Genomic DNA, 25,593 nt, shown 5'->3' on the forward strand with positions numbered 1-25,593 from the left:
AGTCAAAAGCTCGCCCCTTGCTTTTGCTGGGGAGCCGCGGGGCCTTGCTGAGGCGCACGCTGCTGACGAGAGCGAGCGCGCTGGGGCTTAGCCTGGGCCGCAGGCTGTCGAGAAGGGGGATTGTACCTACGCTTGCCAGAAGAGTAGGGAACAGTCCTCCTTCCCCCAAAAAATCTTCTACCTGTAGAGGTAGATGCTGAAGGCTGCCGGCGGGAGAACTTGTCGAATGCGGTATCCCGCTGGTGGAGATGCTCTACCACCTGCTCGACCTTCTCTCCAAAAATATTGTCCGCACGGCAAGGCGAGTCCGCAATCCGCTGCTGGAGTCTATTCTCTAGGTCGGAGGCACGCAGCAATGAGAGCCTGCGCATCACCACATCTTGAGCAGCGGCCCTGGACGCAACATCAAAGGTGTCATACACCCCTCTGGCCAGGAATTTTCTGCACGCCTTCAGCTGCTTGACCACCTCCTGAAAAGGCTTGGCTTGCTCAGGGGGAAGAGCATCAACCAAGCCCGCCAACTGCCGCACATTGTTCCGCATGTGTATGCTCGTGTAGAGCTGGTAAGACTGGATTTTGGCCACGAGCATAGAGGAATGGTAGGCCTTCCTCCCAAAGGAGTCTAAGGTTCTAGAGTCTTTGCCCGGGGGCGCCGAAGCATGCTCCCTAGAACTCTTAGCCTTCTTTAGGGCCAGATCCACAACTCCAGAGTCGTGAGGCAACTGAGTGCGCATCAGCTCTGGGTCCCCATGGATCCGGTACTGGGACTCGATCTTCTTGGGGATGTGGGGATTACTTAGTGGCTTGGTCCAGTTCGCAAGCAATGTCTTTTTCAGGACATGGTGCAAGGGAACAGTGGACGCTTCCTTAGGTGGAGAAGGATAGTCCAGGAGCTCAAACATTTCAGCCCTGGGCTCGTCCTCCACAACCACCGGGAAGGGGATGGCCGTAGACATCTCCCGGACAAAGGAAGCAAAAGACAGACTCTCGGGAGGAGAAAGCTGTCTCTCAGGAGAGGGAGTGGGATCGGAAGGAAGACCCTCAGACTCCTCGTCAGAGAAATATCTGGGGTCTTCTTCCTCTTCCCACGAGGCCTCACCCTCGGTGTCAGACACAAGTTCACGGACCTGTGTCTGCAACCTCGCCCGGCTCGACTCCGTGGAGCCACGTCCACGATGGGGGCGTCGAGAGGTAGACTCCCTCGCCCGCATCGGCGAAGCTCCCTCCGCCGACGTAGTCGGGGAGCCTTCCTGGGAGGTGGCCGCAGTCGGCACCGCACGCGGGTACCGACATCGGGGACCTCACCCCGGGCGATGGGCCAGCCGGCGCCACGCTCGACGGTACCGGAGGCGCAAGCACCGCCGGTACCGGAGGGGTAGGGCGCAACAGCTCTCCCAGAATCTCTGGGATAACGGCCCGGAGGCTCTCGTTCAGAGCGGCTGCAGAGAAAGGCATGGAGGCCGATGCAGGCGTCGACGTCAGAACCTGTTCCGGGCGTGGAGGCTGTTCCGGGCTGTCCAGAGTGGAGCGCATCGACACCTCCTGAACAGAGGGTGAGCGGTCCTCTCGGTGCCGATGCCTGCTGGGTGCCGACTCCCTCGGCGACCCAGAGCTCTCGGTGCCGACGCGGGGAGGAGACCGGTGTCGATGCTTCTTCGATTTCTTCCGAAGCATGTCACCGGAGCTCCCCGGCACCGATGAGGAGGACGTAGAATCCATCCGTCGCTTCCTCGGGGCCGAGGTCGAAGCAGGTCGATCCCGGGGGGGCTGTACCGCAGGAGCCCTCAGGGTAGGGGGAGACCCACCCGAAGGCTCACCGCCACCAGCAGGGGAATGGACAGCCCTCACCTGCACTCCTGACGATGCACCACCGTCCGACGACATCAGGAGACGAGGTCCCGGTACCACCGACGTCGATGCAGCTATCCGATGTCTCGGCGCCGATGCAGAGGGCCGATGCCTCGATGCACTCGATGCACTGGCGGCCGAGGATGAAGGTCTGGACGCTGATGACGTCGATGCACTCGATGACCCCGGTGCCGATGCCGACGAAAGACCCGAGAACAAAACGTTCCACTGGGCCAATCTCGCTATCTGAGTTCGCCTTTGTAACAGGGAACACAGACTACAGTTCTGAGGACGGTGCTCGGCCCCCAGACACTGAAGACACGAAGAGTGCCTATCAGTGAGCGAGATTACCCGGGCGCACTGGGTGCACTTCTTGAAGCCGCTGGAAGGCTTCGATGTCATGGGCGGAAAAATCACGCCGGCGAAATCAAAATCCGAAATGACGAATTTGAGCACCAAAACTTTAAGGGAGAAAAATCTCGACCGAGGCCGAAAAGAGGCCTACCCCGACGACGAAAGAAAACTTACCGGGGCAAAAACTGGAAATACGGGAAAGGGCAAACGAAACCCAAGGGGGTTTTCGGAGCACTTTCCGAACGAAAAGAGAACTTTTCCGAAGAAAAACACGTCGATTAAGATAACGGACGCGCGAGGTCGACTCTCCGGGGCTCGACACGGCAAAACACAGCCGTACCGAGTGCGGACGAAAGAAGACTGGCCGGCTCGAGCCGGTTTCGGGCGGGAAGACGGCCGCGCATGCGCGGTGCGCGCGAGAGCTAGCAAAGGACTTTGCTAGTGAAGATTCCGATTGGAGGGGCTGCCGTGGACGTCACCCATCAGTGAGAACAAGCAGCCTGCTTGTCCTCGGAGAAAATTTTAAAAGCCAATTATACATATAAAACAGTGGTTTATGTGCATACTCATAGTGCCATTTTATACATACGTGTAATCATAACAAGAAAGTGCACTTTTGCAGGCGAAGGTGGGACAAAATTTGGGCTTCCACCTATACTTCTGGATTTTCAAAAGCATTGTAACATTTTTCAAAAATCAGTGTGCACTAAATAGCAGGTGAAATTGTATTCAAGTATTTTGAGTAGGATTATATATTACCTGGTGCTTTCCCATTATTTTACAGCACATCACCCCTCCCAAACCTGGCATGTGTGTGTCTTAAGTCTGGCACATAAGTGCTATTGCCATGCGCAAGTCAGGACATCCTGCCCTATAGGAGCTGTTATGGCCAGCTTCAGCACTGATCCCTATGCAAAATGTTCCACAGCAGACAAATTTAAGGGAAGAAGATTTTTAAAAATCAGAGATGATAAACGTAACTAAACATATCAAAGGCTCCAGGGGAGATATGATACAGATGTTTAAATACTTAAAAGGTAATAATATAGAAACATTTTGCAGAGATGGGGAAATGGTAAAACTAGAGGACATGAATTGAGGTTGTGGGGATAGGCCAGTACACCAAGAACCAAAACGGAGCAAAAAGAAGCTAACAAAAGACCAGGTTTTAAAAGGTTTGGAAAAATTCCTGGAAGATAAGTGGAGGAATAGCCTAATGGTTAGTGCAGTGGGCTTTGATCCTGGCAACCTGTGTTCAATTCCCACTGCAGCTCCTTATCACCTTGGGCAAGTCACTTAACCCTCCATTGCCCCAGGTACAAAAACTTAGATTGTGAGCTCTCTAGGGACAGAAAAAGTACCTGCATATAATGTGTAGAGCACTGTGTACATCTAGTGCTAAGTACAGCCATTTGTTTCTCTATTGCTGGAAGCCTTTGCTCTCACAGGCCTGGTCTGAATTTACAACTTTAAAAAGGTCTGTTCTTTTAGATTATTTAAAGCCTTAACCCTGCATTGTCAACTAGTACATAAGTAATGCCATACTGGGAAAAGACCAAAGGTCCATCGAGCCCAGCATCCTGTCCCCTGACAGCGGCCAATCCAGGTCAAGGGCACCTGGCAAGCTACCCAAACGTACATTTTATACTTGTTATTCCCGAAATTGTGGATTTTTCCCGTCCATTTAGTAGCGGTCTATAGACTTGTCCTTTAGGAAACCGTCCAACCCCTTTTAAAACTCTGTCAAGCTAACCACCTTCACTACGTTCTCCAGCAACGAATTCAAGAGTTTAATTACGCGTTGGGTGAAGAAACATTTTCTCCGATTTGTTTTAAATTTACTACACTATAGTTTCATCGCATGCCCCCTAGTCCTAGTATTTTTGGAAAGCGTGAACAGACGCTTCACATCCACCTGTTCCACTCCACTCATTATTTTATATACCTCTATCATGTCTCCCCTCAGCCATCTCTTCTCCAAGCTGAAAAGCCCTAGCCTCCTTAAGTCTTTCTTCATAGGGAAGTCGACCCATTCCCGCTATCATTTTTGTCGCCCTTCGCTGCACCTTTTCCAGTTCTACTATATCTTTCTTGAGATGCTGCGATCAGAATTGACCAGTAAAACTGCTGAGCCACAGGGTGAACTCCACAGGGTGGACTGCAGTGCCACCCAGTGAAATTTCGCCTAACTAGCTTCCGAGACAAAAAAATTTGCCTTGGTCTCAAAAACCATGAGAGCATCCCCAGTGGTGTGTGGGAGAGGAAGCCATAATCCCCACCAACCAAAGAGAAGGCAAAAGTGCAAGAGGTCAAACACCAACATAACAGTACTTAAAAGATCACTTCACTGCCACACCAAAGTTACCCCCTGCACCTCCTAGACCAACCTTGGGAACTATAGGACTGGTGAATGCCAGATCAGCTGCAAAGAAATCCTCAGTGATCCATGATGCCATAAATGAACAGCATCTTGACATCATAGGAATAAGTGAAACCTGGCTAGATGAAAGTGGGATGTACCACTGGCTGAACTATGCCCAACATGTTTCAACATCCAACATCAATCAAGACCAGGAAGACGGGGTAGAGGGGTAGCAGTCTTGATTCGGCATATAATCAAACTGTGCAGAATATCCACCCCCCCCCCCCAGCTACATGAATCAGAATTTCTTTTAATTCAACTTGAAGAAGAGAAACCAATCTGGCTGCTCATGGTATACCGAGCACCTCGTAACAACACATTATCTGTGCAAGAACTCCTACACTGATTACTCAAGTGACCCTGAATTACCCTAGGCTGGTGATCATGGGAGATTTCAATCTACACATCAAAACCCCAGATACCACCACAGTTGCCTTTCTGGACACGGTAACAGCACTAGGATTTACACAGGTGATCAATTCTCCAACCCATGAAAAGGGTCACATACTAAACCTGGTATTCTACAAAGGGGTGGATATCCCAGAATTCTGGGATAACAGTATTGAAATAACACCCTATCATGGTCAGACCATTTTCTAATTAAATTTTCCCTAAGTGACCACATGAAACAAATGGCACTTCCCAGAGTTTGGAAGGAGATCAGAGACAAAAAAAAATCTGACAACTGAGAATTTCCTAGAGGCCTTGGACTAGGGTTACCATATGGCTCCAGATAAAGGAGGACGGATTGAGCCAGCCGGGTTTTACTTCCATTGCTTTCAATGGAAGTAATTGAGCCAGCCGGGTTTTACTTCCATTGCTTTCAATGGAAAGCAATGGAAGTAAAACCCGGCTGGCTCAATCCGTCCTCCTTTTTCTGGAGCCATATGGTAACCCTACCTTGGACTATCCACATCTGGTTGAAAAGACAACTACAGTGTCAGAACAAGTTGACATCTGGAATACACACTTAGCCAAGACCTTACAGAAACACCACTACTAAAAAAAAAAAAAAGGTCTTATGCCCCACTCAAACGATCACCACCAGCCTGCCCAGTCTAAACTGAACTATGATTTTGCTGCATATTTTGCCAACAAAATTAAAAGTCTCTGCCAGGATTTACAGGCAATCCCACCCAGTCAACCAGGGGTGCCTAAACTCGTCAGCTCCTGATGGAGACAGATGGGACACTTAACCCAATGACAAAGGAGAGCCTTGACAAAATCCTAAGAGACCTTCAACTACCTGTTCCCTCGACCCCTGCCCATCAAAAATAGTGCAGCAGGCAAGTATGGGCCTTATAGAAGGCGCCAAAAAAATTGTGAACACCTCTCTTTCTAATGGGCAACTACCAACATCATTAAAAAGGGCAGTGATTCGCCCTTTGCTAAAGAAAAACAACCTCAACCAGGAGAAGCTTGAAAGTTACAGGCCAGTATCCAACATGCCTAGAAACAGTCTGTGTTCAACTTAATTATTGGCTAGAAGACAGAAACTGGCTAGATCCATGTCCATCTGGATTCAGACCCGGTTATGGAACAGAAACGGTCCTTGTATCCCTACTAGATGATCTTCACAGAAATCGAGACAAGGGATTCACCTCGGTTAGCACTGATAGATTTCTCAGTAGCTTTAGACGCTGTGGATCATGATATCATGCTAGCACGACTGACAGAAACAGGTATCAATGGAACAGTACTTGCCTGGTTCAGATCCTATCTATCAGACAGGCAACAATCCATGAAGTTTGGCAGTAACTTATTACCACTCTTACCCTAGCTGAGATAATATTTAACCATCTCTCTGACCTCATGTGCAACTTTCTTTAAATCAGTCACTTTACTTTCTAACTCTTCTTACTCTCTTACCTATCTATATGTTACACCTTTGCTTTACCCTTCACTATCAATTAAAATGCTCTATTACATATTGTGTTATTTGAATATTTTTACTGCTGTAATTGCCTACTGCTCATGTTTGATCTATTCTTACTGCACACTGCCTTGAGTGAATTCCTTCCAAAAGGCGGTAAATAAATCCTAATAAAATAATAATAAATAATAGTACACATTGATTAGTAGTAGTAGTAAGAAAAGTCCATAATCTGTCATTAAGATAGACATGGGGTAAGCCACTATTTATCCCTTTGATCAGTAGCATGGAATCTTGCTATTTGGCATTCTGCCAAGTACTAGATTGGCCACTGTTGGAAGTAGGATACTGGGCTAGATGGACCACTGGTCCAACCCAGTATAGCTATTCTTAAGTAAAAACTTAGAAACAGCTGAAAACCCTAAAGGTACTAAAAGGGATTGAAGCCCTCACATGCAACACTTGATGTGTGATGAGCATTTTTTCAAAGGGAGGAGGGGAAAGACCACAATGAGAAGTACACTTAACTGGTTCCACAAGAAAATGAAGACTATGGCGGTCCCACGTGATAACAATGCAGAAGAACTGCACATGCACAGTGGACTTTAAAATGACTCCTGGAAGCATTTTGAAACCACAGAAGCACTTTCTCATGCTAGTTCTGTTGGATTATTTTACCCACTTGTGTTGATTTGAGCCAGTTTGTCCATGAGGGAAGGAAAAAAAAAAAAGGTTTCCCACCTAAAGTGCATTCTCACACTTGTTAAGAATGTGGGTTATTTGAGAAGCTGTGTGTTTTATTGTTGCCATTACTGATCTCTCTTTAATTTCTTAATCTGCTGAGTGCTGACCTAAAGTTTTGGGGTTTTTTTTAAATCAGACAAAACAGCGGTTAATTTTATATTGGCTCACATATTAAAAGTATCAGATACTTGCCTCAAAGAAGTCAAAAATTAATTCCAAGTTATCTGGTTCCATGGTATGTATGCTGTACTCTGTCCATCGATCAGGCTGCAAAGCATAACCACATTCGGGTTGGGAATGCCGAGATTTGAACTCATCATCACTAACTAGAGAGATCTCCAACGTGGTTGACATCTTCGGAAGAAGAGGTGAAATTTTATTTTGATCGTCATCCTCTTCCTCCTCCTCCTCTCGACCTTCTAATGTCAACCTCACCCTGTCCCCCCAAAGAGAAAAAACATCAAATCAGCCACTGAAATAGCTTCCAGCATGAACTCACTGGTGCCAAGTTTCTGAATTTCACTTGGGAAGTCTATCACCAAAAATAGACAGTACAGAGCTGCAGTCACCAACAAGTTAATACTAAATTGAAACCTTAATACTGTTAACATCTACAAAAAGGTAGAGTATTGCTATACTACTGCCTACTTTAAGGGAGTGATATAGAGGGAGACCTAGGCATGGATTATGCCTATTGTCTCAAACTGATTCTAAAAAAGGGGTTTCCTCCCAACTTAATTCTGAATCATTTTCATTAATACCTTCTAAAATCGTCCATCTACAACCAATACCCCATTACAGATTCAAATGCCAACAAGGTGAGAAAGTGGCCTAAAAGACCACTGCTACTTCATAAAGAAGCCAGTAGGAAAGGTCTGAAGAACAGACAGCCATCACCATCCTTCTTGTGTTAACTAAATTCCATCCATCAGGTACTTGTTATCATAGACAAAATACCTAGTCCTGAGCAAACCGGAAATCCACAAATAGATGAAAAGACACCAGTATGGCAATGTAGGGGGTTTATTAAAATATCGACTAAACCAAAGGGTGTCAAACTATTTTAGTAGTTCCAGGCTGGGTATTTTGTCTACTATTACAATCCTCTCTCTTTTGTGACTTATCATAGGTCTGTGGAACAAGAGCACAGAGACTGCACTCCCGTGCCTAGACTCTAAAAAAAAAAATCGCCTATGACTTTTTGGCCATTCTCACTCATAAAAATAAAGATATATACACATGCAAATTCATTTTACATTTTATGCTGTTTGTGCAGTACCCACAACTGAAAACTAAGCTCACACTAAAGGAAGGAGAGAAGGAAGTTCAGTGGCAGTGTATTGTCAGAAAACAGATAACTAAGTTCATAGGCAATACTGGTACAGCATTACTGGTATTTTTTTTTTTTTTTTTTAATAAAAGGATGGATTTTTATTAATGAAATCACTCCCCAAAAGCCAATTATCTTTGCAGTATCTCCAAACAGCATAAGAAGCAGCAATACTTGCCCTATAATCAGATATTAGTTTTATTACCAAGTAATAACTACATCAGAGCTTCCTAATTTGTGGGCTGGAAGCAGTGGCATAGCCACTGGGGTGGGGGTGCTAGGCCCCCCCAACTGGGGTTTAGGCCGCCAAAGTCTGCTGGTAAAAAGCCAACTCCTTACTCATTCTGTGACAGCTACAGCTTCTCATGTATTTTCCAATAATGTACCAAAAATTATTATTTTTTCATTTCAAAACCCATCTTGTCTTACATTCATAGCCTAGTCTGCAGGAGAAGAGGCAACAGAATTCTACTCATGTCTGATGGGTGAAGAGGCAACTGCATCCCATTAATATGGTAATGTAGTCATTGGAATGTAACATTTTGGGTTCTAAGTCTACTGTATGGGACAAAATATATAAGTTATCGTATTTACAACCGTCTCATGAAATTGGACTAACTATAACAGCTGCCAGATTAATAAATTTGAAATCTTTTGTAAAAGAAAATGGAATTCAATTTGAAATTACACTCTGCCGAAAGAAATATGTGAGGACAGAAGATATTAAGTATGGGGCTAGCAGCAGTGAAAGTGCATTTAAATGCTACCCTTGGGAAAGAGAAATTAGGCTTACCTGCTAAATTATTTTCCTTTAGTCCCTCCGGACTGGTATACACAAATGGGTTATGCACGCCTACCAGCAGGTGAAGACCGAGAATTTCAAACCTCAAAGATCCTGTATCTAGCCTGTGTGGGTCCCCAAGAGTGCCAGTAATTTTGTACCAAAGCAGAGGGAAAAAAAACACCCAAAACCCCCCCCCCCCCCCCCCCCCCCCCCCGCTCTACTTCCCTAGAATACTCCTGTATCCAAGGCTGTCTACTGGAGTACCCAGTATGATCCTCAACATATTAACCCTTTTTTATTTATTTTGGTTTTATTTATTTTGCACTTAGGAAGTAGAAATCCACGGGAGACGTATGTGTTAGGTGGTGAGAGTCTGATATGTACGGACGGGGAGAGGGATCTTGGGGTGATAGTATCTGAGGATCTGAAGGCGACGAAACAGTGTGATAAGGCAGTGGCCGTAACTAGAAGGTTGCCAGGCTGTATAGAGAGAGGTGTGACCAGCATGCCCCTAAGTCGTTGGTGAGGTCCCACCTGGAGTATTGTGTTCAGTTTTGGAGGCCATATCTTGCTAAGAATGTAAAAAGAATTGAAGCGGTGCAAAGAAAAGCTACGAGAATGGTATGGGATTTGCGTTACAAGACGTATGAGGAGAGACTTGCTGACCTGAACATGTATACCCTGGAGGAAAGGAGAAACAGGGGTGATATGATACAGACGTTCAAATATTTAAACGGTATTAATCCGCAAACGAACCTTTTCCGTAGATGGAAAGGCGGTAGAACTAGAGGACATGAAATGAGATTGAAGGGGGGGCAGACTCAAGTAAAATTGTCAGGAAGTATTTTTTCTTGGAGAGTGTGGTGGGTATTTGGAATGCCCTCCCGCGGGAGGTGGTGGAGATGAAAACGGTAACGGAATTCAAACATGCGTGGGATAAACAAAGGAATCCTGTTCAGAAGGAATGGATCGACAGAAGCTTAGCTGAGATTGGGTGGCAGAGCCGGTGGTGGGAGGCGGAGCTAGTGCTGGGCAGACTTCTACAGTCTGTGCCCTGAAAATGGCAGATACAAATCAAGGTAAAGTATACACAAAAAGTAGCACATATGAGTTTATCTTGTTGGGTAGACTGGATGGACCGTGCAGGTCTTTTTCTGCCGTCATCTACTATGTTACTATCAGGCTTATTTTTGAAAGTGATCGTCGGCGATCTTCCGACATAAATCGGGAGATGGCCGGCGATCTCTCAAAAGCGGCGAAATCGGTATAATCGAAAGGTGCTTTTTTGACACCTTCGCCGCTTTCCCATCACCGAGCTGGCAAAAGTTCAAGGGGGCATGTCAGCAGCGTAGCAAAGGTGGGACATGGGCGGGCATGGGCGTGGCTACCAGATGGCCGGCTTTTGTGGATAATGGGGGAAAAAAAGCGGCATTAATCAGTATTTCGCCGGGTTTATTTGGTCCTTTTATTTTCACGACCATGCCTCAAAAAGGTGCCCCAACTCACCAGATGACCACCGGATGGAATGGGGGATGACCTCCCCATACTCCCCCAGTGGGCACCAACCCCCTCCCACACTAATAAAAATAAAAACCTTTTTTGCCAGCCTGTATGCCAGCCTCAAATGTCATAACCAGCTCCCTGACAGCAGTATGCAAGTCCCTGGAGCAGTTTTTAATGGGTGCAGTGCACTTCAGGCAGGCAGGCAGACCCAGGTCCACCCCCCCCCCTATTGTTACACTTGTGGTGGTAAGTGTTGAGCCCTCCAAATCCCCCCCCCCAAAAAAACCCACTGTACCCACATGTAGGTGCCCCCCTTCACCCATAAGGGCTATGGTAATGGTGTAAAGTTGTGGGGAGTGAGTTTGGGGGGATTTGGGGGGCTCAGCAACCAAGGTAAGGGAGCTATGCACCTGGGAGCTATTTGTACATTTTTAAAAACTTTTTAGAAGTGCCCCGTTGGTGTCCTGGCATGTCAGGGGGACCAGTGCACTACAAATGCTGGCTCCTCCCACGACCAAATGCCTTGGATTTCGCCGGGTTTCAGATCGCCGGCATTTTTTTTCCATTATCACTGAAAAACAAAACCGGCCATCTCAAACCCGGTGAACTCTGGCATTTGGCCAGGCTAAACCGTATTATCGAAAAAAAAATGGCCGGCCATCTTTTTCGATAATACTGTTCCGGCCAGCTGTTGCGGCGCTGTCAAAATAGATCGCCGGCAATCTATTTCGCCGGTGCTGTTCGATTATGCCCCTCCATGTTACTCATACCATGCCTCAAAAATCCATCAAATCCTCACACTGGCCAAGGGCATGGAATGCCTGCGCAACTTGAGATAGTCGAAATCACTCTGGTCAAAAATCCTTTCTTCTGCAACCTCGCTCTTTCAAGAGCCAGGCCATAAGACAAAATGGAGATAGGTCTAGCATCTGTACTGGTTCCTTTACCAGTAGACCGCCCACCTGTGGAAGGCACACTGATAGTCCAACTACTAAGCACAAGGATGGTACAACAGCCTTCTTGGCCAGTCCAGAGCCACTAGTAGCACCAGACCCACTGTGATTCTCTGAAGAGCCCAACCTACCAAAGACCAGGGAGGAAACACAGAAGAGGGCCATGAAGTCTACAAGGCTGAAGGCTTCTAGACCCAGACTTCATTACCATAGGTCCAGCACATGCCTGCTCAAGTAAATGAGCCTAATCTCTGTAAACTTTGATGTAACAGGCTTTGGGGGTGGTGGGAAGAAACTCAACAGTAATGACTACAGAGAGTGTGCTGAAGAGCTCCTTTCCTTACTATACTGCAGTAGAACAGTTTCTTTTGTTTGCATTTTTTTCTTTTTTACTTTGGTATGTATGATAGGCAAGAGCAGGTTAATGTAAATCATCTCAAGGTCAACATAAAAATAAAATAGTAGCTGCATTATATGAAAATATGAAGTTATAACATATCACAAAGCAAGAGTAAAAGTTATTGTAAGGAAATCTAAAATATAAATTAAAGCAGATCTGTACAATACAGCATTAAAAATAATGACTTTCATCTACCAGTGATTTCAAATCTCATGACTACTGTATTGCCATACCTAAACCTAGATTTTTTAAATTTTTTCTTCGATATAGATACAGGTTGTTTTTCAGAGTAATGCAGACGTAATCTAATCTCAGTCTGACATGTCAGCCATCCAGAATCCACCGTTTCAACGCCATCTAACAAAGTAGACAGGATGAAAATGAGCAGGTGTTATAAACACAACCTATGCTTTTAAATACAATACATACTAAAAACATATGCAAACATTATCGAACAATTTCATTGCATCCTTTTCAAACTATGCTGCATATATTTCTTTAAAAATATATGTAAACTATCACTAAACCTTGGTCCAGGTACTTTATATTGAAATCAAATTCAATCATTATATTTAGAAAAAATTTTCCATCATAGCACATTTGTAACAGTTCAGTTCTTAATAGCACAGAAATATTTTAACTATCTCTTTTCAATTATTTCAACGTGCACTGCATCTAGAATATTACTTTAACCAAAAGGAAAATCCTTCCAGTGTGATAAATATTTCACCACTCTTAGCTACATTGGGGGATCTCAAAAACCTTCATCCATGTAAATACTGTAAAAAAAATAAAAAAATTCAACTACTAACAACATAACTTGATAAAAATGTCTTAAAGGCAGGACATGACTGATTTACATGTTGCTTCGAGAAGAAATGCTGAAGAATACCGAGCATTCTTTTCACTTAACTTGACATCACCACCGTTTCAGCATTTCCACCATTTAAAATGTAGAATTGTCTATTTTTATCCAGAACAACTATAAAGTGTCCAATAGTAAAATGTGAGATATCCTCTCTACGGTTTAACTGTATAACATCCAATACTGTAAACCTCAAGTCACTTAGTTGGTGTGCCAATTCCCAATGTTGCACCAAAGGACCCTCCTCTCTCAATGTATGAAGGTTATTCAAATGTTCAATAATATACTGCTTAATCTTTCATTTAGTCTGATAACAAATAATATGGGCACCTAATATAACTGTGATACACTAAAGTGATATATTGTAAGTATTCATAAAATAAGTCCTTTCCTGTTGGGTAAATAAAATGGTCCATTTCTAATCTATACTGGTAGTAGGTGCAATTATCTTGGCAAGGATGTAAAAAGAATTGAAGCGGTGCAAAGAAAAGCTATGAGAATGGTATGGGATTTGCGTTACAAGACGTACGTGGAGAGACTTGCTGACCTGAACATGTATACCCTGGAGGAAAGGAGAAACACAGGTGACATGATACAGACGTTCAAATATTTCAAAGGTATTAATCCGCAAACGAACCTTTTCCGGAGATGAGAAGGTGGTAGAACTAAAGGACATGAAATGAGACTGAAGGGGGGCAGACTCAAGAAAAATGTCAGGAAGTATTTTTTCACGGAGTGGTGGATACTTGGAATGCCCTCCCGAGGGAGGTGGTGGTGATGAAAACGGTAACGGAATTCAAACATGCGTGGGATAAACACAAAGGAATCCTGTTCAGAAGGAATGGATCCTCAGAAGCTTAGCGGAGATTGGGTGGCAGAGTTGGTGGTGGGAGGCGGGGCTAGTGCTGGGCAGACTTCTACGGTCTGTGCCCTGAAAATGGCAGATACAAATCAAAGTCAGGTATACATGTAAAGTAGCACATATGAGTTTATCTTGTTGGGCAAACTGGATGTACCGTACGGGTCTTTCTCTGCCGTCATCTACTATGTTACTATCCTGCTTATTTTCGAAGGAGAAAGCCGGCCATCTTGCAACACAAATCGGGAGATGGCCAGCCATCTCCTGAAAACGGCCAAATCAGTATAATCGAAAGCCGATTTTGGCCGGCTTCAACTGCTTTCTGTCGCAGGGCTGGCCAACGTTCAAGGGGGCGTGTGTCGGCAGGGTACCGAAGGCGGGACGGGGGCGTGGTTAAGAGATAGCTGACTTTGGCCGATAATGGAAAAAAGAAGGCCAGCTCTGACGAGCACTTGGCCAACTTTACTTAGTCCATTTTTTTTTTAGGACCAAGCCTCAAAAAAGTGCCCCAACTGACCACCGGAGGGAATCGGGGATCACCTCCCCTTACTCCCCCAGTGGTCACCAACCCCTTCGCACCCTAAAAAAAAAAAAAAAAAAAAAAAAATATATATATATATATATATATATATATTTTTTTTTTTTTTTTTTTTTTTTTTGTGCCAGCCTCTATGCCAGCCTGAAATGTCATACCCAGCTACATGGAACATATAAAGAGGAATCCAATAAAATTTATATGGAAATATAATGTTTGATTTTAACAAAATATTTCTAAAAAGCAAGGAAAAGACCTCAAAACGCCTGACCGCTTACTTTCAGTTTTCAGCGGCTTTAACTGGGGGGCGTGGTGTTCATCACTGGTCATAAAAACCTTGCTTGGAAAGAATTATTTTAACTTTTAATTTATTTCCAAATAGATTTTAACAATTTTGCTCTTTTTACAAGAACATTTTTTTAAATATATTGGCAATATCAATGCTAACTTCAAATTTTCTTTGGTTCATAAACACCTTCACTGATTATCATGAAGTGCTCTAAAGCAGCTTTACAAAGATAAAGTAAAGTCGAGCACTTATCTGTTGCCCCATCCGTTTCGCTTGTGGGCTTTTTCAAGGGCTGTGCTTCGACAGGGAAAGCATTGAGAAAAGTTTTTTCCTCTCTCTTGATCTGACCATAACTTAGTGCTGCTTTGAACAAAAGTTAAAATAATTCTTTCCAAGCAAGGTTTTTATGACCAGTGATGAACACCACGCCCCCAGTTAAAGCCCCTGAAAACTGAAAGTAAGCGATCGGGCATTTTGAGGTCTTTTCCTTGCTTTTTAAAAATATTTTGTTAAAATCAAACATTATATTTCCATATAAATTTTATTGGATTATATGTTCGGTGATCTTACATCTTGGAGTCCTGTATGGTAATCCTCTTACTATTGTCTACTTAAATACCCAGCTACATGACAGCAGTATGCAGGTCCCTGGAGCAGTTTTTAGTGGGTGCAGTGCACTTCAGGCAGGTGGACCCAGGCCCATTCCCCCCCTACCTGTTACACTTGTGGTGGTAAATGTGAGCCCTCCAAAACCCACCCGAAACCCACTGTACCCACATGTAGGTGCCCCCCTTCACCCATAAGGGCTATGGTAGTGTTGTACAGTTGTTGGTAGTGTGTTTGGGGGTTTGGGGGGGGGGGGGGCTCAGCACACAAGGTAAGGGAGGTATGCACCTGGGAGCAATTTGTGACATCCACTGCAGTGCCCCTTAGGGTGCCCGGTTGGTGTCCTGGCATGTGAGGGGGACCAGTGCACTATAAATGCTGGCTCCTCCCACGACCAAATGGCTTGGATTTGGCCGGGTTTGAGATGGCCGCCATTAGTTTCCATTATCGACAAAAAAACAATGGTGGCCATCTCTAAGGCCAGCCCAAATGTTTAGATTTGGCCGGCCCCGACCGTATTATCGAAATGAAAGATGGCCGGCCATATTGTTTCGATAATACAGTTGGGTATGCCGCTTTACGGGGCCGGTCTTAGAGATGGCCGCCCATATAGATGGCCGGCCCCGTTCGATTATGCCCCTCCACGTTACATTTATAGCAACCAGTACGTTTGATCTGGGGCTAGGACCTCCAAGGTTCTTCCCTCTTTGCAGAGGGACCTAGACTTGCCTAATACTGTAACAATTGCCAAAGTTTTTAATGATACGACAAAGTTCCAAAAATTTGAGTTGAATAGGGTGAAATGCATACAGGAGACAGCAATTCTTGTAACTGTTTAGGGAAAGGGAAATGGGACTTGATATACCGCCTTTCTATGGTATTTTGCAACTACATTCAAAGCCGTTTACATATATACAGGTACTTATTTTGTACCTGGGGCAATAGAGGGTTAAGAGACTTGCCCACAGCCACAAGGAGCTGCAGTGGGAATCAAACCCAGTTCCCAGGATCAAAGTCTGCTGCACTAACCACTAGGCTACTAGGTTGCAAAACCATTCTTGGTGTGCATACAATGCCCTCTTATAGGCATGTTTGATCATGTATCAGAGATAGCCCCATTGCAAAAATCGAGATCCACAAAAGTGGTTTGTAATTTAAAGTCATAAATGTATGTTCATAACTGAACACTACATTTTTTTTTTTTTTTAAGATGGAGATTGTTTTTTTTTTGAAGACTGTTGATTGGGAACTGGTTAAAAAGATAAAAAACAGAAGGTAGAGTGAAATGGTCAATTCCCTCAATGAAGGAAGTTTAATAGTGGTGCGCCCCAGTGCTCTGCACTGGATTCAGTGTAACATTTATAAATAATCTGGAGAATCTGGATGGGTCGGGATTCGAAGATGGCCGCACGCATTTAGGAACGTTGGGGTCCTCACTTCCTAATGCATTCAACATGCCGAAAAGATGAGGCAGGGCAGCAGTCCGAGCTTCCCCGTTGCCTGCCTTATTACCTGCAGGTCCGATGGACCGTTTCGTGAGGACTCCGGGACAGGGTCTGGAGATCGGGAGCGGTCCCTCAGGGAATGCCAGCTTGTCGGACGAATTATCGGCATCCCCAGGGCTCGATGTTATGCTTAGCCCTGATCTCAGAACTCCGCCCCCACAGCCACAGTGGACTAGCTCTCCCTCCGAGGGATTGACGGGGCCGCCACCAGAGAGCGGAGTGGGCCAAGGAACGAGTGAAGCTCAGAAGAGCCATCTTAAGAGGGGGGCAGCAGGAACCCCCTAAGGTGAGCAGCCCTGTTGCAGCTGAAACGGGCATATGAGGCATGGAGTGTGGGAGGAATCCAGAACCTTTGGTGTCTATGCACCCTGGAATACTGGCAAAATCAGCAAAGGTAACTTTAGATTCATTGTGGGACTTAAGTTTCCCAAATGGCATAATCTTTTCTACAGCAGACAAACAGCGTGTTGCAAAAAGTTACTATGATTGAACAGAAAGTGGAAACAAATGATTCAGAGGTAAAATCTCTTTCTGAATGATTTGAATCTATGAAAAAAAATGTTTTAAATATGGGAAATATACAAACAGTAATATTAAAAGGTATCTCAAATTTGAGAAATAAAGCAGAACTATATGAGAACTCTATGAGGAACCATAACTTTAGGTTTATAAGTTTCCCAAGGGTAACAATGGTGAAACCACTGGATATGCTAAAATGTTATCTTCAAAAAATATTACAAATACTTGAAGAAAATTTACCTCCATTTACTCAAGTATATTACATACCAAAAAGAGAATCTGCTCAACAACAGCAACAAGACTCTATAGATATTTCTGCCCTCTTGGAAACCTCAGAAACTGAATTAGCCACTGCGGCAACTCTTGTAGCCACAGTGGCTCTGTTACCTGACAAACTGGCTTTTTCAAATGTTCTTCAAAAACAAAGGAAAATTGTTTTTGGGTCAAAAAATACTTTTGTTTGCTGATGTTTTGAGGGAAACCCAGTGTAGGCGGAAGCAATTTTTGATATTGAAACCTGCTGTTTTGCAACTAGGAGGCACATTCTATTTCAGATTTCCTTGTAAATGTAAGATATAATTCCGTTAAATATGTGTTCATGGAACCATCCCATTTAACATACTTTGTTGCCTCTAAAAGAGCTGAAGTGTAATTGTTTAAATTCCCTGTCCACCTAGGTGTTATTTTAACCTTAAAATTTTGTTTTACCTTAATTTTCCTCCTTATTAGTGATCATGGAATCCAATATAATGTGGACTTGAGTGTTATTATATATGTCTTATTAATATATTACTTTTATTGTTTGATTGTTATAACACTTTTTTTGACCAAGTGGAAATCCTTGAAATATTGATTTAAATGTATAAAAAAAAAAAATAATAATAATCTGGAAATGGGAACAAGTAAGGTGATTAACTAGGGCTGCACATTTAGGACTACATTCTATACATCATGCCTAAAAAAATGGAGCTGAAAAAAAATGTGCCTTTGCGTATTCTATAAACCATGCCTAATTTTAGGTGCGGTTTATAGAATATGCTTAAATCTAGGCATAGTTTATAGAATACGCCCAACACCCATTTTCTGTGACTGTATTTAGGCGTGGCTACTTATGCCAATGAAAACCTTGTACAAATACAGATGCCAAGTTACACGCGGAATGGGCATATTGTATAACACTGTGTATAAATTCTAGGAATGCCCATGACCCTCCAATGGCCACACCCCCTTTTGAGGTCTACATGATAGAATTTATGCAGACTACTTTATAGAATATGGTTAGCAAGTAGTTGCACAAATGCTAATTAGTGCCAATATGCTTGTTAACATTCAATTACTGGCGCTGAAGCCCTTGCTGGATGCCCATGTCAGGGGAAGCACTTACCGCCACCTACTGAGGTGGCAATAAGGGCTCCCACGCTAACTGGGCAGTGCGCAGCACTGTCTGATTACCACCAGGTACACACCGGCACTACAAAAATAAAAATTTCTGTAGCGCTGGAAATGGCGCACACTGGGGGTAGGAACTACCGCCAGGCTGCTGCAGTAGCCCGGCGGTACTTCCGTTTTAGTGAGTAGTAAGCCCACGTTGGACTTACTGCTGCTTTGTAAAAGACCCCCTAAATCTGATACATTAATGTTCGCTGGTTATACCTTTTCATAGTGACTGAAAACATTCGTTTGAAAGAATAGTACAATAAACTTAGGGCCCTGTTTACTAAGCCATGCTGTAGATACACTCATTTTTAGCATGCGCTAAAAACGATAGAGCACCTTAGTAAACAGGCCCCTTAAAGAATAATGCTTTATGCTGGAAAAGCTAAAGGCCCTATTTACTAAGCTGTGCTAGAGGTTAGCATTTTTAGCGCGCTGTGTAGGCACTCACAATATTCAAACACAGTTAACGAACGCTAATTTTGTACACATGCCAAAAACATTAGCGCACCTTAGTAAATAAGGCCCTAAGGGCTCCTTTTACTAAGCTGCAGTAAAAAGTGGCTTGCAATAGTGTAGGCGTGGGTTTTCGGCGCATGTATCAAAAATATCTTTAAACTTTTTTGCCAAAAATGGATGTACGGCAAAATCAAAATTGCTGCACGTCCATTTTGGGTGTCTGATCTTACCGCCAGCCATAGACCTAGCAGTAAGGAATCTGCGCGGTAAGGACCTGAGCACATCCAAAAATAAATATTTTCCAGACATGCGTAGCGGACGTGCGCCAAAAATGAAATTACCGAAAGAGGCACGTGGTAGTTGGGCAGTAAGTTCATTTTGGCACGCGTTGGGCGCGCGTACAGCCTAACGCGGCTTAGTAAAAGGGACTCTTTGTTGTACTATTTTTTCAAAAGAATGTTTTCAGTCACTATGAAAAGGTATAACCAGCGAATATTAATATATCAGATAGATTTAATGATCTAAAGACGCAAAGGGTTTTTTTATGCCAGTGATTGCAACCACCCTGCAAGAAACTGCACGATTGAATGCATTTGCAGGCACGGTTCTGAGGCTTTTTCCCCTCTGTTTTGATCATATTATACTGATATATGAAAGCTTTCTTTAAGTGAACTGATATTGTCAGCAGTTAGAAGACTGAGAGATTATTGAAGATTTCTCTTCTATTCCGTTTTTGATACATATAATCAGACTATGCACAAAATCTTATAGAATATGCACGCTTGTACACATGCTTATTTGCAAACTGACACTGTAAATCATTCATCTCCCACCTATGAACTGTTAAATTATGTTAATAATAATAAATAGAGGGGCCCTTTTAGTAAGGTGCGCCTAGAAGTGGCCTTTCGCTGGAGTAGGCACATGTTTTGGACACATGCTGGTCCATTTCCTTAGCACACCTGGAAAAAAGGCATTTTTTTTGGTGCTGGAAAATGGACATGCAGCAAAATCAAAACCAGCATGCATCCATTTTCGGCCTAAGAACTTACTGCCACCCACTAACTTAGCAGCAAGGTCTCATGTGCCGGGTGGTAAGCGTTCAATGCGTGTCAACTGCCGATTTACGCAGTAGAAAATATTTTCTACCGCGTGTTTGGAATTACTGTCCAGGGCACGCGGTAGCCAGGTGGTAGTGCCAATTTGATGTGCGTTGGACGTGCGTAGGTGCATACGCGCCTTAGTAAAAGGGCCTCTGAGTGATGTAAAAAAATTTTTTTCTTTTAAACACTATTTACATGGATGAAGATTGTTCAGATTCTCCTGATGAAGCTGAGACTGGTGAAAATTGGACCAATGTGGGGAATAGAAACACCTTTTTCCATAAAATTAAATGTGTTACTAATGAGCTATGATGGAAAAATAGCTTGCCCTGAATTTGAGGGTGCAATATATTTTTCTGAGCATATAATAAAATAAAATAAAATTTCTGTATAAGTTTCTAAATAAATTTAATGATTGAATATGATTTCAATACAAGTACACAGACCAAGATTGTGACAGTTTAAACCCCAGATCCACTGTAATCATAAAACCAAAAGTTGCTATCAATTTCTTCCAAGTTACATGCTTTTCTGTTTAAAAATATATGTTCAGCTTCATTTAGCTGGTTATGCATATTTTACTGCTAAAGGTAATGAATGGATAGCACCAGCTAGGAAAATGCTGTACCAACTTTAAAGCCAGGTCCACACTTTAGTCTCGTTTTGCAGTTTTTTGTACACAATGGAAATAATGCTTTGAATCACTTCTAACAGTTATTCAATGTTTCACCTAATTGCTCCATTGCTAGACTGCCTTCACTTGGCTGGCCAACTAACTAGCTCCACAACAGAGTTTAATTGGTCAGGCAAACAGATCAACATGCATGGTAGTACAAGCATGCATTCAAGCCAATCTATTGTCATGCACTTAGGTAAGAAAACAAACTGAAATATACTAGGTCTAGATGGAATGCAGAGTGCAACAAGTCAGGGTGGGCCAAGATGGGTAGAGGGTTGGGCAGAGCCAGAATAAGTGGAAAGCAAAGTAGGAGAAATTAGACCTTACCTGCTAATTTGCTTTCCTTTAGTCCCTCTGGACCAGCCCAGAATGTGACTGATGGGTTGTGCACGCCTTCCAGCAGGTGGAGACTGAGAAAAAAAACTGTGACTCAAGAGAGCCAATAAGAGCCCTTGGCAACAAGAGAAAGATCCAGTAACAAAGTACCAAACAGAAGAAGTAAAACAATAAGTAAATGGTCTGTGCATACGAAGCCTGAGCAGCCACCGGCACACTGCCAACACGGGGTGTGTGCCACCAACAGTAATGTGACCAATGACATGCCCCTGCATATCATGCACAAAAGGTTACATACTGAACCATAGCATTTGTGTTTTCTTTTTTTTTTTTTAAACAATGAAACCAGAAACCAGCAACACAGCTACCAAGAGAACAATATCATTTAACTCTTGAAGACACAGAATACCTAAAGGGAAGAATCTGGGCCGGTCCGGAGGGACTAAAGGAAAGCAAATTAGCAGGTAAGGTCTAATTTCTCCTTCCTTAGCGTCCCTCCGGACTGGTCCAGAATGTGACTGATGGGAAGTAACAAAGCAGTAAGATTATGGGAGGAACCCTAACAGCCCCGCCGTCAAAATGTGTGCCCCAAAAACAACTTGCTGATGACTCAGAAGGTCCAATAGATAATGCTTAGAAAAGGAATGCAAAGAAGAAGACCAAGTCGCCACCATATAAATATCCTCCAGAGGCACCAGACAATGCTCTGTCCAAGAAGTAGCCTGACCTCTGGTAGAGTGAGCTTTAACTCCTTCCGGAACAGCTTTCCCAGAAAGAAAATAAGCTGATGCAATAATTTCCTTAAGCCAACGTGAACCTCCGATGAGAATAAACAAACAATCGGACCGACAAATCTCTTCCGTAGACTTGACATAATGCTTCAGAACTCTTTTGACATCCAAACGTTTCAAGAGACGCTGCTCCTCCGACCCAGAGAAAGAACCTAGAACAGGCAACACCACTGGTTGAGATGAATGAAAACGAGTCAATACCTTGGGCAGAAAAGAAGGAACTGGGCTTAAAACAACTCGATCCATGCTGAATTCCAAAAACGGAGACCTACACGAAAGAGCCTACAACTCCGAAACTCTCCTTGCCGAGGCAATAGCCACTAAAAACAATGCCTTCAGGGTTAAGTCCTTCAAAGTACAAGAAGATAAAGGCTGAAAGGGAGGCTTGGTAAGAACCGAGAATACCAAATTAAGATCCCAGCAGGGAAAAGAACAGCGAGACGGAGGACGCAGGAGGTTAACCTCTCTTTAAAAACGTAACACATCCAGGTGGCTAGCCAGCGATCTTCCTTGAACACGACCTCAAAAAACATGACAGAGCTGAAATCTGCACTTTAAGAGAAGCCAAAACAAGGCCTTTGTCGAAACCACGCTGCAGAAAATCCAAAATCTGCAAGACGGACACGCGATAGGGAGCTATCCCGAGCTCCTCATACCAGGCCTCAAAAATCCTCCAGGTCCGAACATAATTCAAAGAGGCAGAACGCCGACAAGAGCGAAGCATAGTAGCAATTACATTAGCGGAGTATCCCTTCTTGTCAGTCTCACCCGCTCAAGAGCCAGGCCGTACGACAGAATTGACCCAGATCCGGATGAAACACCGGGCCCTGAGCCAAAAGATCCTGCCTGACCGGGAGTTTGAACGGATCCTCTACTAGAAGCCGCTGAAGATCAGCGTACCACGGTCTGTGAGGCCAATCCGGCGCCACCAGAATTAGACGGCCCCTGTGCACTTTGACTCTCTGAAGTAGACGTCCTATCAATGGCCAGGGAGGAAAGGCATAAAGAAGACCGATCGGCCAGGGAGCAAACAGGTCCATCTTGGGGAACCACCAATGGTTCACCACCGCCCGATGCATCACATCGCTTAGAGCCCACTCCCCGGGATCTAGCATGTTTCAACTGAGAAAGTCTGCCTGATCGTTTTGAACTCCTGCCACATGAGCCACTGACAGCACCACCAGATGCACCTCCGACCACTGTAACAGCTGTGACGCTTCTTGCTCTAACTGCCGACTCCTCGTTCATGCTTGCCAATTGATGTAAGCCACCGCGGTGGCATTTTCTGACATTACGCGGTCTGCCTCGCCCCTCAACAGATAGACTAGCAATCCAGACCTTTGTCCAACTGCCCTGGTCTCTAATAGATTTATTGAGCAAGATCTCTCCTGAGGAGACCACAGGCCTTGAGCATACTGTCCCTGACAGTGAGCTCCCCATCTATGGAGACTGGCATCTGTTATAACCACCCTCCAGTTGGGCTGATCCAGAGGCATTCCCTTGGTCATACTGGCATCTTGCAGCCACCAATTTAGGCTGCTCTTCACCTGAGCCGGAAGTTACAATTTCTGATGTAGAGAGTCCTTCTGTGACGACCACTGAGAAAGAAGCGACCTCTGAAGTGGCCTGATGTGAGCCCTGGCCCAGGGCACTGCCCTTTCCTCCTTTCCTGAAGTTACTATTGAGGAAACTACACTTCTCCTTTCTTCCTCAAAATGTACCACCTGTTCCTCTGATCCCATTCCCACCCACCTTCTTAATGCCATCTCTCCTGCTATTATTCCTTTTATCTGTCACATTCTCAACCTCTCACTTTCCACTGCAACTGTCCCTGCTGCCTTTAAACATGCTGTGGTCACACCTCTCCTTAAGAAGCCTTCACTCGACCCTACTTGTCCCTCTAATTACCGACCCATCTCCCTCCTTCCTTTTCTCTCCAAATTACTTGAGCGTGCTGTTCACCGCCGCTGCCTTGATTTTCTCTCCTCACATGCTATTCTTGACCCACTTCAATCTGGTTTTCGCCCTCTCCACTCAACCGAAACTGCGCTTACTAAAGTCTCCAATGACCTATTACTGGCTAAATCCAGAGGTCAATATTCCATCCTCATTCTTCTTGATCTTTCCGCTGCTTTTGACACTGTCGATCACAGCATACTTCTCGATACCCTGTCCTCACTTGGATTCCAGGGCTCTGTCCTTTCCTGGATCTCTTCCTACCTCTCCCTCCGCACCTTTAGTGTTCACTCTGGTGGATCCTCTTCTACTTCTATCCCTCTGCCTGTCGGCGTACCTCAGGGTTCTGTTCTTGGTCCCCTCCTCTTTTCTATCTACACTTCTTCCCTTGGTTCATTAATCTCATCCCATGGCTTTTCCTACCATCTCTATGCTGATGACTCCCAAATCTACCTTTCTACCCCTGATATCTCACCTTGCATCCAAACCAAAGTTTCAGCGTGCTTGTCTGACATTGCTGTCTGGATGTCTCAACGCCACCTGAAATTAAATATGACCAAAACCGAGCTTCTCATTTTCCCCCCCAAACCCTCCTCCCCGCTCCCCCCGTTTTCTATTTCTGTTGATGGCTCTCTCATTCTCTCTGTCTCCTCAGCTCGAAACCTTGGGGTCATCTTTGACTGTTCTCTCCTTCTCTGCTCATATCCAGCAGATTGCCAAGACCTGTCGTTTCTTTCTTTACAACATCCGTAAAATCCGCCCCTTTCTTTCCGAGCACTCTACCAAAACCCTCATCCATACCCTTGTCACCTCTCGTTTAGACTACTGCAATCTGCTTCTTGCTGGCCTCCCACTTAGTCACCTCTCCCCTCTCCAGTCAGTTCAAAACTCTGCTGCCTGTCTCATCTTCCGCCAGGGTCGCTTTACTCATACTACCCCTCTCCTCAAGACCCTTCACTGGCTCCCTATCCGTTTTCGCATCCTGTTCAAACTTCTTCTACTAACCTATAAATGTACTCACTCTGCTGCTCCCCAGTATCTCTCCACACTTGTCCTTCCCTACACCCCTTCCCGTGCACTCCGCTCCATGGATAAATCCTTCTTATCTGTTCCCTTCTCCACTACTGCCAACTCCAGATTTCGCGCCTTCTGTCTCGCTGCACCCTACGCCTGGAATAAACTTCCTGAGCCCCTACGTCTTGCCCCATCCTTGGCCACCTTTAAATCTAGACTGAAAGCCCACCTCAAGATTGCTTTTGACTCGTAACCACTCGCCTCCACCTACCCTCCTCTCTTCCTTCCCGTTCACATTAATTGATTTGATTACTTTATTTATTTTTTGTCTATTAGATTGTAAGCTCTTTGAGCAGGGGCTGTCTTTTCTTCTATGTTTGTGCAGCGCTGCGTATGCCTTGTAGCGCTATAGAAATGCTGAATAGTAGTAGT

At 44.5% G+C, this 25,593-nt stretch overlaps 1 protein-coding gene across 3 annotated transcripts in view; it reads right to left on the reverse strand.

The window, feature by feature from the left end:
- GPCPD1 (glycerophosphocholine phosphodiesterase 1) overlaps positions 1 to 25,593 on the reverse strand; it is a 158,554-nt gene that overhangs the window by 79,843 nt on the left and 53,118 nt on the right. For all 3 annotated transcript variants that reach the window (XM_030196300.1, XM_030196298.1, XM_030196299.1), the window contains exons 7-8: positions 12,445 to 12,568; positions 7,434 to 7,677 (exon numbers count right to left, since the gene is read on the reverse strand). In XM_030196300.1, coding sequence (XP_030052160.1) covers positions 7,434 to 7,677; positions 12,445 to 12,568 — 368 coding nt within the window. The remainder of the gene's footprint in view (positions 1 to 7,433; positions 7,678 to 12,444; positions 12,569 to 25,593) is intronic.

This window comes from Microcaecilia unicolor, chromosome 3 (genome assembly GCF_901765095.1).
Source record: "Microcaecilia unicolor chromosome 3, aMicUni1.1, whole genome shotgun sequence".
In the NCBI taxonomy this organism is placed as follows: domain Eukaryota; kingdom Metazoa; phylum Chordata; class Amphibia; order Gymnophiona; family Siphonopidae; genus Microcaecilia; species Microcaecilia unicolor.